Source organism: Dryobates pubescens, chromosome 9 (genome assembly GCF_014839835.1).
Source record: "Dryobates pubescens isolate bDryPub1 chromosome 9, bDryPub1.pri, whole genome shotgun sequence".
NCBI lineage: Eukaryota > Metazoa > Chordata > Aves > Piciformes > Picidae > Dryobates > Dryobates pubescens.
Genome location: NC_071620.1, coordinates 13,636,673 through 13,653,817, shown reverse-complemented (window position 1 = coordinate 13,653,817; position 17,145 = coordinate 13,636,673). Strand labels below are relative to the sequence as shown.

General features: G+C 42.6%; 1 protein-coding gene across 1 annotated transcript in view; it reads left to right on the top strand.

Annotated features, from left to right (window-relative positions):
* Positions 1-17,145, top strand: part of LAMA1 (laminin subunit alpha 1) — a 111,491-nt gene that overhangs the window by 47,841 nt on the left and 46,505 nt on the right. Inside the window, exons 17-29 of the mRNA XM_009909928.2 lie at positions 901-1,028; positions 1,675-1,761; positions 2,498-2,709; positions 3,206-3,312; positions 4,849-5,029; positions 6,412-6,548; positions 9,744-9,980; positions 10,979-11,122; positions 11,931-12,110; positions 12,783-12,968; positions 13,638-13,765; positions 15,019-15,139; positions 15,263-15,400. Of these exons, the coding sequence (XP_009908230.2) occupies positions 901-1,028; positions 1,675-1,761; positions 2,498-2,709; positions 3,206-3,312; positions 4,849-5,029; positions 6,412-6,548; positions 9,744-9,980; positions 10,979-11,122; positions 11,931-12,110; positions 12,783-12,968; positions 13,638-13,765; positions 15,019-15,139; positions 15,263-15,400 (1,986 nt within the window). The remainder of the gene's footprint in view (positions 1-900; positions 1,029-1,674; positions 1,762-2,497; positions 2,710-3,205; positions 3,313-4,848; positions 5,030-6,411; positions 6,549-9,743; positions 9,981-10,978; positions 11,123-11,930; positions 12,111-12,782; positions 12,969-13,637; positions 13,766-15,018; positions 15,140-15,262; positions 15,401-17,145) is intronic.

The window sequence follows — 17,145 nt, the reverse complement described above, 5'->3', positions numbered from 1 at the left end:
TTTCATGTGAGGAACAATCAGGAGTAAAGTAAAAATGTCACCATATACCGGATGCTAAAACCTTAAATTTACTGCAAATGACAATAAAACTTCCTGAAAGGAACAAACTTAGGCAGTGGTTTGGGGAAATATATGGATTTGGATGTATGCGCCACGTCTGGAGTACTGTGTCCAGTTCTGGGCTTCCCAGTTCAAAAGAGACAGGAAATTACTTTGTAGCAGAGGATACAAAGATGTTGAGGGGACTGAAGCATCTCTGTGAGGAGGAAAGGCTGAGAGACCTGGGGCTGTTTAGCTGGAGAAGAGCAACTTGAGAGGGGATCTTACCAATGCTCTGCAATATCTAAAAGAGAGGGGTCAGACTCGTTACAATGGTGCCTGGTAGCAGAACAAGGGGCAATGGGTGCAGACTGGAACCCAGGAAATTCCATCTGAGCATGAGGAGAAACTTCTTAGCTGTGAGGATGTGAGAACCCTGGAGCAGAGAGATTGTGGAGTCTCCTCCTCTGGAGAGATTCCAAACCCTCTTGGACGTTGTGATCCTGGGCATCCTGCTGTGGGTGACCCTGCTTTAGCAGTGGGGTTGGACTAGATGATCTCCAGAGGTTCCTTCCAACCCCCACCATGCTAGGATTCTATCACAAGTAACATGACTGGTTTAATGCTGTAAATTCTATTCTGAAGTGTAGGAAAGAAACAGTTAGGATCTGTTGATACAGCTCAGGGTGGGGGGAAATCAAAAAACCCTAAAACCACTTACTTTGTAAATTCTCTCTGTTCTCCATGGCTCTCTCCTTGAATGTTATACTCCATGCTGACTCCTGCAGGGATCCCTCAGGGGCTGAGAAGCCATCAAGAGAAATATGAAAAGATTATTATTTTTCTCCCCATGCCTCACAGGCTTGTCAACACAACACAACGGGACCTTCCTGTGATCAGTGCTTGCCTGGCTTCTATGGAAATCCATCCCAAGGAACTTCTGAGGACTGCCAGCCCTGTGCGTGTCCTCTGAGCTCAGCTGCAAACAAGTAAGATGCTTATGTCAGATTTTCTTTTGCGTTTTCAGCAAAATCAAAGTAAGAGAAAGAAAAAATGCCATGAAACCTAGGAGAGAAAGTGTAGGACTTTTTTTTTCTCCCTCACAGAAACATTGTTTTTCCAGGCAGGCTGAGCCAAGACAGGCTGAATGGACTGGTAGAATTTCTACATGAAGGTTGAAAGTGATATTTCAAATTCTCCTTGTACTTGGCAGCAAAACCACAGCTATCTTTCATGGTGTTTCAAGAAACAACAGAAGGACACAACTGTGTGTTCAATGTGAAAGAGGGGGCTTGGTGTAGAAATTGGATAGGTTTGCTAGAAAGAGGGCCAAGTTCTCCAGAACTTTGAAGATAGCTCTTTCCTTTTAAAGTTAAAAAAGTCAAGAAGAGTTTTTGAAAACAAGTTTATTTTCAGCCCAGAGAGGTTGTGGAGTCTTCTTTTCCAGAGTGATCCTAAACCCACCTGGACATTGTGTTCCTGTGCACCCTGCTCACTGCTGCAGGGAGGCTGGACTGGATGATGTCCAGAGGACCCCTCCAACTCCCATCATGCTGGGATACTGTGATACTGAATGTTTGCAGAAGTCTTGTGACTCTGTGTATTGCTTCTGACTGCTATAAATGTTCTTGACAGTTTCAGCCCTACTTGCCAGCTGAGTGAAGGAGGTGGAATTTTCTGTGACAGTTGTCTTCCAGGCTACACTGGTACTCAGTGTGAAAGGTATGTACCGTAGCTTTGGCTACTGTATCTGTATCATTGACCTCCCTAAAAACATTCCAGGTCAGGTTGGACAGAGCTCAGAGCAACCCGCTCTGGTTGCAGAAGTCCATGCTGACTAAAAGTGGGATGGAGTAGATGACCTTTAAAGGTCCTTTCCAACCCAACCTATTCTTTGGTTGCCACAGAACAAGAGGACACAGTCTCAAGCTGCACCAGGGGAGGTTTAGGCTGGATATTGGGAAGAAATTCTTCACAGAGAAAGTGATTTGCTATTGGAATGGGCTGCCCAGGGAGGTGGTGGAGTCTCCATCACTGGAGGTGTTTAAGAAGAGACTGGATGGGGCACTTGTTGCCATGGTTTAGTTGATGAGATGGTGTTGGGTGATAGATTGGACTCGATGATCTCAAAGGTCTCTTCCAACCTGGTTGATTTGATTCTATTCTATGCTATGCTATGCTATGCTATGTTATGCTATGCTATTCTATTGGATGCTATGCTATGCTGTGCTGTGCTATGCTATGCTATGCTATGCTATGCTATTCTAAGTAACTGTTCTTGAATTGTCAATACCACACACAGAGCACATCCCTAATCAAATTTTCCTCTCCATTTTGTCTTTGCATATAGAACAGGAGACACTTTAGATAAAATTGCCATAGGAAATACTCCCTTGGGTGGGGTGGGTGGTTGGTGTGACCCCATTCCAGCTGATAAAGTTCTTAATCTCTTGTGTAGGTGTGCTAATGGTTACTATGGAAATCCACTCATTCCTGGACAATCGTGTGCTCCTTGTGAATGCAATGGCAATGTAAACCCTGAAGAAGATGGCCACTGTGATACCTCCACAGGCCAATGCCTGAAATGTCTGGGGAACACAGCAGGTCACCACTGTGAAAAATGTGCTGATGGGTTTTATGGGGATGCAGTGGTTGAGAAAAACTGTCGTGGTAAGCTCTTATTGGTACTCTTAAAACTTAACACAAAAAAATGTGTAGCAGAATGGATGGGGAGGTATGGTCCTTTGCTGAAAGAGCTAAACTTCAAGTTGTGAGTTGGCAAAAGCAGGCTGAAATCTATGGGCTTGGGAAAGGGATGTGTTGTCCTAGGGTCTGACACTTAATATCCCAGGAACTTCTTTGTTCTTGCTTCACACTGTCCCTTCCAGTGACCTGCGGTGGACATTTCCTACTTCTGAATGTCACATTTGGGGATGGAGGAAATGAACGTCTCAAATCTATTTATTCCCAAAGCTTTTTTTTTTTTTTTTTTTTTCTTTTCTCTTTCAGCCCAAATACGTAGTGCAGTTATTACTACAGCCTATTAACATCTGTGGGATATAGAGTGGTGAAAGAGTGCAGACCTAATTAGGAGTTCTGTATAATGATGCATATAAATATAAATTAATCATTTTTTTAATTTCATTTCTGTTTGTCCAAACATTAGCCTGTGCCTGCCATGTGAATGGTTCCCTGTCAAGTGTTTGTCATCATAAAACAGGATCCTGTCAGTGCAGATTGAATGTGGTTGGAGAAAGATGTGATCAGTGCTTGGTAAGCAAATATTTGCCTGTTCCTTCTATCTAGATGATCATTAAGGTCCCTTCCAGCTCAAGCCATTCTGTGAGTCTATGATACCTACATTTTCTTGTGTCTTCATCCTTATTTATCTCTGGATACTGATTAGAGCAGATACAGAGAATAGCAGCAAATATATTCAGGGGAGAGAGGGATCTTCTTGATGCACCAGCGTCCAAAGTTTGCTGCACAGGCTTTTGCAGTGACAGATCTGTGCTCTTTGCAGATGAGAGGCTCTGTAGTTCACTCAGAACCCTTCAGAATAGGGCTGTTTAGATTAGACATGAGGAACAATTTCTTCCCCCAAAGGGCTGTCAAGCCCTTGAACAGGCTGTCCAGGTCAGTGGTGGAGTCTCCATTGCTAGAGAGCTTGAAAAGCCATGAAGGTGTGATGTTGGGGGATGTTCTTTAGTGGTGAACTTGTCAGTGCTGGCTTAATGATTGGTCTTGATAATCTGAAGGGTTTCTTCCAACTAAAATGATTCTATGCTTCTGTGATTTACTTGCAGTGTGCAATCGTGTTGGCTTACTGAAAAGCCAAACTGAACACTGCTAACCTGAAGGGGTCTTAGCCCTGCTTCTCTAAAAGGAAGTCTGAGTGGGAAGATCTAAATGAATGTGGTTGGTGATAACAAACAGATCATGTGGCTGAACACCCAAGAAATTGATTCAGCTAAAAGGCAGGCCTTTTATAAGAATGAGTAGATGTTCAGTGGTGGTACAAAGCAGCAGTTTCCAGCCTTTGCTAAGTGTACTCAGAGACTACAACTGTGCCAGTTACTGCCATTGTTCCAGCCAAGCTCAATGCTTTTCAGTCCACATGTCCCATAGGTATCTGACCTGCTCTGCTCTGGTTCTTCACTGACATTCAGAGAAATCTGGGCATGATCAGCACAGCCCAGCCTACTCTCACCTCGTGGAAGTCTTTAAATTAAAATAGCTTCAGGTATTAAGACGCACTCTCACTGAAATGGAGGATCGCCAACACATTTCAATGTTCACTTCTTCATCGCAGTGCATGCTTGTATATAGTTGGGAACTGTGAAGAGATAAGGACCAACAGTGAAGAGGATGACAAAAGCCAGGAGGGTGGGAGCAGATTCTCTCTCAATAGTGCGCAGCAACAGGACAAGGGGGCAACAGGCACAAGCTGGAACCCAGGAAGTTCCATCTGAACATGAGGAGAAACTTTGCTGCAAAGGTGCTGAAGCCCTGGAGAAGGCTACCAGAGTGGGTTTTGAGTCTCTTTCTTTGGAGAGATTCAAAAAACCCCTGAACACTGTGATCCTGGACAACCTACTCTAGGTGCTTTTGCAGGTTGTTTAGACTAGTTGATGTCCAGAGGTCCCTTCTGTCTCCCATCATGCTGGGATTCTGAGAGTCCTCCCACAGCAGTCACACAGTGCTGGCCAATATTAATGCAGGGAAAGTAAATGAGAGAAATGACGAATGTGCATTGTTTCCAAAAAGGTATGAAATACAGCTCAAATGTATCTCCTTCCTGTCCAACAGAATGGTTATTATGGGCTGCTTACTGGAATTGGCTGCATTCCCTGCAACTGCAGTCAGTTTGGCTCTGTCTCTGGGGACTGTGACCATCATGGCCAGTGTCACTGTGTACCAGGAGTGACCGGAGAAAAGTGTGATCGTTGCGCTCACGGCTTTCACGCATTCCAGGATGGTGGCTGCACACGTAAGCTCTAACCCATGATCCTCCCAGGGTTTGTTAGGAATTTCTTTCCACAATGTATTTGATGTTAAACTCTGGCAGAGGTCGATTGTTTTGATGACTGTGGGGGAAAAAAATCCATAGAATGATCCCCTAATGCCTTGATTAAACCAGGGAACAAAACATCTCTGTGATAGCTTATTGTGTGGTTCCTCATAATAGGAGGTGACTAGGAAATGACAACTCATAAAGGTTGCCTCAGAGAAATGCTGCATCCTCCTCAATTGCTTCTTTGTCTCTTTTATAAAACCCTTCAGTCCTTCACAGAAAATACAAACTTTTTATTTGCAATAGCAAAAGAGCTACTTTTACAGATGCTTACCTTTTTTCATTTAACTATTATCAAAGTATAAAATACCTTGTCTTAAGATATTACTGACATGTTTCCCACCATTACCTGAGTGTGTACAATTTTTAGTCATGGTACAGAAAAAAAATGTTTATCCAAACAGAGAGCATACCATCCAAAACCTGGCAAATTTATCATCTTAACACGATGCCCTTCTCAACACAATAAGGTCTAGGCCTTTTTCCAACCTGGCACAAACACTTTTTTTTCATGCCTCAAATAATATGAGATCTGCAGTGAGATTGTGTGTTGGGATTGTGTGTTGGAACATATACACTGTGTCTTTACTGAGAATCAAAGATCCCTTGGGCCACGAACCATGTTATTAAAGCAATTCATCAACCCACTTTTCTGAACTTTTGCGTTTTTAGGAAGAATAATATTGAGTTTCTTAAGTACATATGTGCTTCCTCCAGCAGTTAATTATAAATATAATTTTCCATCCCTATTATGCACTAAGCCACTCTTGAAAAGCATTAATTCCTGAGATTAATCCCTTCACCTACTTAAGAACATTATTGTATCTCCTGAAGAGTTTTGTATCCTCTACAATACAGTTTTCTTTTCCTACAAATCTACTGAGCTCCACAATAACTTTGACTTCACTGTGAAAATGCTTTGTAAGCCACCAAACAGGTTGTAGAGAGAAGAAATAAAAGGCTCTCAATAAAGATGAAATGCCACTGTAGGCTTAATCTATGTCTCAGTGATTAGGGATGCCAGGGAGTTCCTAGTGGAATGGATCAACTGGATAACTTAGAAAAGTAGAACTACAGTACTATCTACCCTAAAAGTATGCCAAGCCAGGTTGGATGGGGCCTTGAGCAATATGGTCTAGTAGAAGGTGTCCCTGCCCATGCAGGAGAGTTGGAACTAGATGATCTCTAAGGTCCCTTCTAACCCAAACCATTCTATGATTCTATCAGCGGTCTTGAAGTTTCTTGTTTGTAGCTAAAGCAAAGATAAATTTAATCATTTTACCCTGTCTCTCTTGCAGCCTGTGACTGTGCTCATACTCAGAACAACTGTGATGCTGATTCTGGCCAATGCATCTGTCCCCCTCACACTCAGGGTCCAAAATGTGAACTCTGTGAAGAAAATCACTGGGGACTCTCTCCTAAACATGGCTGCAAGGTATGGTTGGCTGACCAAAAAAATTCATGGCTGTTGAAAGCGTTTCACTTTATATTAATGTCAGAATGAATCTCTTTTTCAGAACCTCTTGTGGATGCCCCCTCCATAGAGATGTTCAAGGCCAGGTTGAACAAGGGCCTTGAGCAATCTCATTTAGTGGAAGGTGTCCCTACCAGTGGAGAGCAGGTTGGAACTTGACGATCTGCTATGAGGACAGGTTGAGGGAGCTGTGGTTGTTCAGCCTGGAGAAGAGGAGGCCCAGGGGACACCTAATAGCAGCCTTCCAGTACTTGAAGGGGGTCTACAAGAATGATGGAGAGTTACTGTTTTCAAAGGCCTGTGGGGATAGGACAAGGGGCAATGGCTTTGAATTAGAGAAGAGCAAATTTAGATGGGATACCAGGAACAAGTTCTTTACTATGAGGGTGGTGGAACACTGGAACAAGTTGCCCAGGGATGTAGCTGGGGCCCCATCCCTGGAGATATTCAAAGTGAGGCTCAACAGGGCTCTGGGCATCCTGATGTAGTTGAGGATGCCCCTGCTTACTGCAGAGAGAAGTTGGACTAGATCACCTTCGGAGGTCCCTTCCAACCCAGACCATTCTATGATTCTATGATCTTCAAGGTCCCCTGCAACTCAAACCATACCATGATTTTGTATTGAGTCTCAGTTTTGATTCTCTTTCTCTTTCTCAAAGTGTACAACATTTTCACATCAAAATCAGACTTTAAAGTGTTTGAGGAACTATCTAAGAAAACTGTCTTGAAAATATTGATCCAGGTACCTATTCTGGATAGGTGCAGAGGTCATGTTAACAGTTTGAAGAGCACATTCCAACTTATTTATTAATTGCTTAAATAATGATGCTGAGCCAGCTTTTTAGCAACAAGGAACACGGTTTTTGTGCTATTCAAGCAGTGAAGATGTTATGGCTTTAAGCACAAAAAATCTAGCTTGTCTTGGAAGTCACTGTATGCTTCTTTCCTGCATGTTTAAAATTAAAATGGTGTAAGGGGGTTTAATGTTTCATGAACATAAAACCAGTGACTCCCATTGTCTCAGCTTAGTATTTATGATTAAGCAGTAAAATGCTGACTCAGGGTAACAACCACTTATGCAATTAGGTTCATGCAGTGAAATCCTGACAGATCTGGCACTGGGCCAATCTTTATTTTATAAGTGGTGAAATTTTAAAAGCCCTGCAGGAACATAATGGGTAATTTCAGTGGAGAAACCACAAATATAATCAACTTTACAAGGTCTGTCATTACACAAAGTGCTTGTTGATAAGTACTTGACAAGTACAAGAGTCAGAGAAATTGTTTTCTTTTTTCTCTTTTAGAGTAAGGATGATAAAATAGACCTATATATCTCTTCAGAGTTTACTGTCTTAGTAATTTATAGCAATTTATATGCAGCCTAAACCACTGCTCTGTCAGCTACCAGCCAGGATCATTCTCACCTAATGTTCTGCCAATAAAATGTCCTGGTCCCCCTCTACTTTGCCTTGAAGTGTTCCTTTCATGGAGTGACTCCACAGTTTTTGCCAATGATCAAGATCAATCAAATATGTAATTGTTCACTTCTAAGTTGGCTAGCATTCCTTTTAGTTACAGCATCACAGTAATTAACATGGAACCATTCCAGGTCAGGTTCGAGGGGCTCTGAACAACCTGATCTAGTTGAAGATGCCCCTGCTCAGTACAGGAGGGTAGGACTAGGTGGCTTTTAAAGGTCCCTTCCAACCCAAACCAGTGTATCATTATGTGAACGACTCTAAGTTGAGTTACTTTCTTGATGAAACAAACAATACTGTGATCTGCAGGTCACAGTCTCAGCAGCTGCACCACTGTACTGAATGTAATCAGCTGTGGCAGGTTGAAGCCACAGAATCCCAGTATGGTGGGGGTTGGAAGGCACTTGTAGAAGTCCATCTAGTTCAACTGCCCTGCTAAAGCAGGGTCACCCACCCACAGCAGGTTGCCCAGGATCACAGTGTCCATGTAGGTTTGAAATCTGTACAGAGAAGGAATCTTCACAACCTCTCTGGGCAGCCTGCTCTTGATGAGCATTAAGATGATTTCCCCCTCAGGCTATGCTTCCCCCAGCTAAACAGCCCCAGGTCTCTCCAATCTCTTCAGTTTCTCTGTAGCCCTATCCACTTATGGCTCCACTGGCCTCTCTCCAGTCTCTTGAACTGGAGAACCAAAATTGTTAACTTGTTTGGTCACAAAGTGTATCGGAACAGGCAGTGGAGTTCCTAGTCCTTGAGTACAAAACTGCTTAATACAGAGTACCAGGAAATTTGTGAAAACCACTAAAGCATCCATAGTGATGCTAAGAGATTTTGTGGGTCTTTGTGTAGAGTTCTTTACAAGGTAAAACCTTTCATCTTAAAGAGGCAGTGGGGAAAGAAAGCTCAGGTGAAATGTTCAGTCAAGTGGTGATAGATGGAATGTATCTGCACTGTTAAAAATAACCACAAGGCAAAACTGGACTTGTTAAGTAACCACAGATCTGAAATAAAGACAGAAGATTAGATGTACTCTGCTAAAAAAAACAAAATAGACAAATTGAGTACATCCACCTTAACCTTAAATATTTGCAATATTACTGATTGCCTAATGAATGATGTGCTCTGCCAGGGAGCAGTGTTGCTTTGGTACTGAGCTACAATGGATGCCCTGAGATTCTTGCTTCCTTGTCAAATAGGAAATGAGGCTAGAGTAAAGTGTAGAGCCTCCCTGAAATCTTAAAATCACTGGTAAAGATTTTTGTATCTATTGTATTTGTTAAATTACTGCTCTTACAGATTTCTGTCATCCAACATTTCCAGAACAGTATTTTCATTTACTTGCTGTATTCAATACTCAGCATTTAAAATAAAATCTTTTGGATATTTTTGGGTTTTTTTTGCTCTGGAACAAGATTCCTTCAACTCCTTTGGATTCCCAGCCCAGATTTAGGAATCAACCAAGCTTCTTTCTGCCACACACTGGAAATGCATATTTTTGTTCAAACACAAACCAAATAGCCCCATTTCTTTGTGGATGCTCTTCCCTTTTGATTTTACATGGTAACTGTTGACAAACATCGAGTTTCAAGGGCCATTCTCAATTTAATATGCGGTTTGTCTTGTAACAGAATTGATTTTAAAGGTCTGCTATTTATGAAGAATTTTCTTTTCATCCAAGGCTTGCAACTGTAGCCACGCTGGTTCAACAGATCTCCAGTGTGATGTACTGACGGGTCAATGCCAGTGCAGAGCTGAATTTGGAGGACCAGACTGTTCCAAGTGTGCTTTTGGCTACAGGGACTACCCAGACTGTGTTGCCTGTGACTGTGATTTGAGTGGAACCAAAGCAGAGACGTGTGATGACACCAAAGAACTTTGTAGTTGTGAAGAAGACACTGGCATCTGTGCCTGCAAGGTACTGAAGTTTCAGACCATTTGGGGACAGCATTAGGGTCTTCTGGACTTTATCACATAAAAAACATGGAGGGTTTATGGAGGAAAGGACTTCAAAAGGCAGCCTTCATTCCTTCTTTGAGACATTTTTGGGTACACCTAAATCACCCTTAGATTTCCTGTGTCAGTTCTAAACAGGTCTAACTGTCACTTAATGGGGTTAAAAACTGTGGGAAAGTGCTCCCCACTTTGGAGTGTCGTGACACAACACAGCTGTTGGCAGAAGAGATACCAAAATGCCATTGGTATTTCTGTCCTCAAAAATTCCTGTGATTATACCAGGCAATTTCTCTCCTACCCCCCATTCATAGAATCATTTTGGTTGGAAAAAAACCTTTAAGGTCATCAAGTCCAACCGTTAACCCAGCACTGCCAGGTCAGGGAATCGGTTCCCTGATTCCTATTCATGCTGACTAGTTTCTTTGGCTTGCAGAGCCCCATTTCCAGATGGGAAAGGAGGGAACAAAACCAAAACCAACCTCTCCTCCTCACTCCCCAAGAAAACAACAAACAAAGCACACCAAACAAAAAAACAAACCACCAAAACCAATCAAACCCAAACAAAAATAACCCAAACAAACAAGCCTACAACAAACAAAAGCCCCAGAACAACCAAAACCCTCGGGTTTTTCTGTCTTAAATGGAAATGTATAGCTGTCAATATTTGCTAGAAAACTCAGATCCATGAGTTCAGCTTTAATGTTCTGTGGCTCGTAATTAAAAAACCCCAACAAACAGCACTGGAAAACAACGATAAGAATAATGCACTGCATAGTAAAAGGGAGTAGTTACAATCATTAACTTCCTCTTGAGAATCTTACTTAGAATAGTTATAATAATTGACTTGCTCTTAAGAATCTTACATAGCACCCAGTTTTTCTTGCCAGAAGAAACATCTCTTATTCACCTAGCAAAGTAACACAAGTGTGATGTTCTGTGGTTTGTTTTTCTTTCCTCCAGGAAAATGTATTTGGTCTACAGTGCAGTGAATGTAAACCTGGAACTTTTGCCCTGTCTGCTGACAATGCATTAGGTTGTACTCCGTGCTTCTGTTTTGGGATATCCACCTCTTGTTCAGAACTAGAAGATCATGTTAGAATTCCTGTAAGTAAAGTGACATGATGAATATAAAGGTACAGTTTGGAGTTACCCTCAGGTCAGGTGCCACCGTGATATGCCGAAGGTCACTGCTGTGATTCATGACTACCTTAGAGGCAGTGGCATATGGGAGAACAAAAAGAAAAGCAGATGATAAGTGGTCTTAGTCTGATTTTTGAAACCTTGCTTTTCACTCTTTGCTTTTTGTAACAAAATGCAATGAAACATGTTTCCCAGTCTTTTGGTTTGCGTGTTTATGATGCCACTCTGCATTCGTGAGACCCTGCCTGCAGTCCTGGGTCCAGCTCTGGAGTCCTCAGCAGAAGAGAAACATGGACCTGTTGGAGCAGGGCCAGAGGAGGCCACAATGATGCGACGACTGGAACCTCTCTGCTGTGAGGCCGTGCTGAGAGAATAAGGGTTGTTCAGCCTGGAGAAGACTCCATGGAAACCTTGTGGCTTTTCAGTACTTCAAGAGGCCAATCAGAAAGCTGAGGACAGACTGTTAAGCAGGGGCTGTTGTGACAGGACAAGGGGTGATGGTTTTGATCTAAAAGAGGGTGATTCAGACTAGAGAGAAGGAAGAATCTTTGTACACTGAGCATGATGTCCCAGGTTGCCCCAAGAGGTATGTCATCCCTGGCACCATTCCAAGACAGGCTGTTTGGGGCTCTGAGCAACCTCACCTGGTTCCAAATGTCCCTGCTGACTGCAGATGAGCTTTAGAAGTTCCTTTCAACCCAAACCATTCTATGATTCTATAGTACACTGAGAATATTTTTGTTGAATGTCTCTTTTACTCTTTGTGTTGTAGATAACCTTAACTCCAGATCAGTCCATTCTGCATGTGGTAGCTCAGAGTAACCTGACTGGAACAGTGGAAGGAGTATTTTCTCAGTTTCCTGATATTTTACTGGATGCTGCCATAGTCAGAAAACATTTAAACACAGAAACATTTTACTGGAGGTTACCAGAGCAGTTTCAGGGAGACCAGGTAAGATCACTAAATAATTAGAATGCTTTGTAGATTATTTCTTTATTGTCTAGCAGTCACTTTTTTATTGTATAACAGTTGTTTTGTCTCTGTATTCTGTGCTAGTTCTCTTCTGGTAGGTCAATTAGAAGTATTCAATGGCTTGATCTTATTTGGATTGGCTTAGATGACATTTAAAGGCACCTTCCAACCTGAAGCATTCTGTGATTTATAGCAAACACAAACAATGGCTTTGCATTACCCTTTCCTAATGAGGTTTTTCCTGACCCTGCAAATTGGTAACACCCACATTTAATTACCATGTTGCCCTGCAGACATTGTATGGTGAGGAACAAGTGATGATGTATTCTGTTTTAATTTAGAATCCTGAAAGAGGTTTCAACCTTGATGCTGATTTCAGTAGATAGAACATGGAATCCCTGCTGCTTAAGAATTAAATGAAAATGGAGTGCACACCTTGGAAGGGCCTAAAAGAGGAAACTGAGATGACTTTCTAGAAATATGCATTTAACCTTGGTGCAGAAACTGCTGAGTTCAAGTCAGGTTTTGTGGTTTATTGCCAATTCTTCAGTGAACTGACAGTTTTCAAGCCTTCTGTTGATGCTGAATTATTTTCAGAGAGTAACTGTAACCTTGGAATAAATAAAAGTAATAATTTTTTTATCCAAACAGCTCATGGCCTATGGAGGGAAGCTGAGATACACTGCTGCGTTTTATGCTTTGGATGGCTTTGGAACATCAAACTTTGAGCCACAGATCCTGATGAAAGGAGGTCACACCAGCAAGTTGGTTATCTATGTAGATGTCCCTTCTCCAGAAAATGGAGTAAGAACTGACAAGGAAGTAGAAATGAAGGAGGTAAGTCAAAACACTGATGTGGAAATCACAAAACCTCAGTATGGGAGGGGTTAGAGTGACCTCTGGAGATCATCTAGTCCAACCTGCCGGCTAAAGCAGGGCTGACCACAGCAGGTTGCTCAGGATCACAGTGTCCAAGCAGGTTTGGAATCTGTCCAGAAAAGGAGGCTTCACAGCCTCTCTGAGCAACCTGCTACAGGGCTCCATCATTCTCACAGCAAAGAAGTTTCTCCTTGTGTTCAGATGGAAGGGTTGAGGAAAGAACTTCTTGCTCTCTACAGCTCCTTGAAAGGAGGTCAGAGTGAGGTGCATGATGTGGGGATTGATGTCTTCTCTCAAGTAACAAGGGATAGGACAAGAGGATACAGCCTCAAGTTGCACCAGGGAGGGCTTAGGTTGGACATTAGAAACAGTTGCTTCCCAAACAGGGTTGCCAAGCCCTGGAACAGGCTACCCAGAGCCATGGTGGAGACCCCATCCCTAGAGGTGTTTAAAAGCCATGTAGGTGTGGTGCTGATGGACACGATTTAGTGGTGACCTGGCAGTGCTGGGTTAATGGTTGGACGTGATGATCTAAAAGGTATCTTCCAATCAAAGTAGTTCTATGACTCTTTTCTATGAAGTTAGCTTTAACACTCATGATTTTAATAATGTCTTTTATTTCCCTAGGATTCTTGGAAGTATTTTAACTCTGTGTCTGAAGAGCCTGTCTTACATTCTGACTTCATGTCTGTGCTAAGCAATGTGGAATACATCCTTATCAAGGCAGCTTATGGCCAAGGACTTCAGCAAAGCAGGTAGAGCAATCTCTGATCGCATTTACTTCTTATATTGCATTTAATTTAACCTAGAAATAGTTCCAGCTGAGCAATACAGTAAAGATTTCACTCAAATCAGAGCAATTTCTAAATGCCCTTTTATAATTGCTGTGAATAATTCTGGTTCCACCTCCAGATTTGGAGATATTTTTGATTCAGAAGCTCTCAACTTGCTTGTTAGTTCTGTCCAAAAATCTGTGGGACAAAGCAGATGTATTTCTGTCTAGTGCTTCTGAGGCAGAAATACTCTTGCATGATCAAATTTTGCAGTTCAATGGGAATCAACCCCTATTAATTTGATGTGCTTTTGTTTGTTGAAGGTCCTGAAATCCCATAAATAAGAAAAGAATCTTTGGATATTGTTAGGACATTTGCATGGGGAAAAGGGGGCCCTGAGAGATAATTCATCATGGAAGGGACATTGAAAGGTTATCTAGTCAAACCCCCCCCAACACTCAGCAAGGTTGTCTTCAGCTAGATTCTATTGCTCAGAGGCCTGTCCAACTTGACCTGGAATGGTACCAGGGACGGAGTTTCATGTGTGATAGCCCTGACCTTGAAGCACAGAATCATAGAATCATCCTGGTTGGAAGGGACCTCTAAAGGTCATCTAGACCAACTTCCCTGCATTGAGCAGGGACATCCTTAACTAGATCAGGTCACCCAGAACCCCATCGAGCCTCACCTTGAATATCTCCAGGGATGGGGCCTCAACCACCTCTCCGGGCAACCTGTTCCAGTGCTCAACATCCAATCTAAATCTACTCTTCTCTAATTTAAAACCATTGCCTCTAGTCCTATGACGGCAGGCGTGTGTAAAGTCTGTCTGCAGCCTTCTTGAAGGCCTCTTTCATGTACTATAAGGTGGTGATTAGGTCTCCCTGGAGCATTCTGGTCTCTAGGATGAACAACCCCAGCTCCCTCAGCCTGTCCTTGTAGCAGAGGTGCTCCAACCTCCTAATTATTTTCATGTCTTTCCTCTGGAGCTGCTCCATCAGCTCCATGTCCTTTCTGTATTGAGGGCTCCGGACCTGGATGCAGTAATTCAAGTGAGGTCTCACCAGAGCAAAGTGGTAGAATCACCTCTCTGGATCTACTGGTCATGCTTCTTTTGATGCAGCCCAGAATGTGATTTGCCATCTGGGCCAACTTTAGATCTCAATTTTGGATCTCAATTTTGGTACTAGGACTTCTCTAAGATGTTCACACTCTCTCCTGCTTCTGTCTTGTAGAATTACAAATATCTCACTGGAAACTGCAGTGAAGTTTGAAGAAATTCACCAGGACAGAGCTAGAGCTCACCTTGTGGAGCAATGTAGATGTCCTACTGGTTATGCTGGATTGTCCTGTCAGGTACAGAATCTTCTGTGTGTTTAATAGCAAGATCATAAAAGTTACTTAAATGGCCTTAAAAACTGTTTGTAGCTTTTGAGAGCTGTGATTATATATCTTTTAATTTTGCTCCTTTACAAACAGAGCTGTGCTCCAGGATACTACAGAGGAAAGCACACATTGCTCGGTGTGAAAGAGCCTCATGCTCTGTTAGCACCTTGTGTGCCGTGCCAGTGCAACAACCACAGTGAAACCTGTGATCAGGAAACTGGGAAGTGCTTGGTATGTACAATTTAGATATTCTTCTGCTGGTTTCACCTGAGGTTACAGTGGCAGCAGACTGTGGAAGGAGTTTCCAGAAGAATTATATGGGAGAGGAAACGGCCACAAGTTGCACCAGGGGAGGTTTAGGTTGAATACTAGAAGAAACTACTTCACTGAAAGGGTTCTCAAAACCTGAAACTGGCTCCCCAGGGAGGTGGTGGAATCCCCAACCCCAGGGGTGTTTAAAGGAGACAGAGATGTGGTGCTGAAGGACATGGTTTAGCACCAGACTTGGTAGAGTTAGATAATGGTTGGACTTGATGATCTAAGAGGTCTTTTCTATCCAAAATGACTCTATGATTATTTGGATAAAGTATAATTTACACACACACACACTCTAAAAAATGGGAAATCTGAGTAGTATTTCCCTTCGGGTCCATACAGTAAAGTTACCAAGCTTTTGGGGCAGAAACATCTCCAAAATCATCAATTAGTTAAGTTTTAATTGCACTTTTAAAATAATTAATGTATAAGTTCAGTTTATCTTTCTTTGTGATCACTTTCTGGGCTTTTGGCAAAGGTCTGCTTAGTCCCACGAGGAGCTAAAGGAACCTGTTAAGCCATACCCATACCACGGACTTGGTCCAAGCCAAATTCTTTGTGTAACTTTAAGTGAAGCTCTTTTAACTCCCAGGGATTTAAGTAGTATAAGGATACACTTCGGGTGAGTTAATTTGCTCAGCTCTCTCATTTTATACCTAAGGATACAAAGAGGGGCCACATCTGACACATTGCCTCTCTCTTGTGGGCTGATGGCCCTGTGGACGGCAAGTTCTCAACTCTAAATAAGGGACATTAAGTCTGCTCTCTGGCATGGCTCAGTATTGTTTCCTAGTCTTTTCAGTTGCTTTGTTTTTCCAGTGAGTTGATGGTTCTGCGGTGCTGTTGGTTAGTTCAAAGCCAGCTTCTGCTAAATTCATTCTTCAGATCAGTTTTCAAAGTGAATTCCTCAGTCCTTCAGGCTTTTTAAAACCATTCTTTCGCTGTCAGGTTTGTATCTCATGAATAACAGCTCTGGTTCTCATTTCTCCAAGGCCAAAACACAAAGGTCTTTCACACTAGTGACTACCAGTCATTCTTCCTCTCAGCTTGTGGTAGGGTGACAAGTCACCTATGTGCTGAGATTACTACTTGACATTTCCAGCTGAGTAGTATAGGCAGAAGAGATGCCAGGGGAGGTTTACCTTGGAAATAAGGAACAGTTTCTTCCCAAACAGTGTTATCAAACCCTGTCAGGGTCTGCCCTAGGGCAGTGGTGGAGTCCCCATGCCTGAAGGGACATAATAAAAGCCCTGTAGATGTGATGCTGAGGGTCTACATCGGTTGGTAAAGATCGTCAAGATCAATTCAAATCATTAACCCACCACTGACAGATCTTCTCTAAACCATATCCCTCAGCACCACATCTGTACTGGCTTTTCAATCCCCCCCAGGGATGGGGACTCCATCACTGCCCTGGGCAGCCTGTTCCAGATCTTGAAAACCCTTTTGGAGATGAAATTTTTCCTAGTGTTCAACCTAAACCACCCCTGGCACAACCCGAGGTCATTTCCTCTTGCTGCAATTTAGTGGTGTAACATAAGAGCGGTGCTTGCAGCTCAGTACTGCTGACAAATTAATAAGTGTCTGTGAATTCTGACTGTGGAGGTTCCTTGCTTTGTCACATTCAAATGCATTTGCTAAAATATTGAAACTTCTGGCTT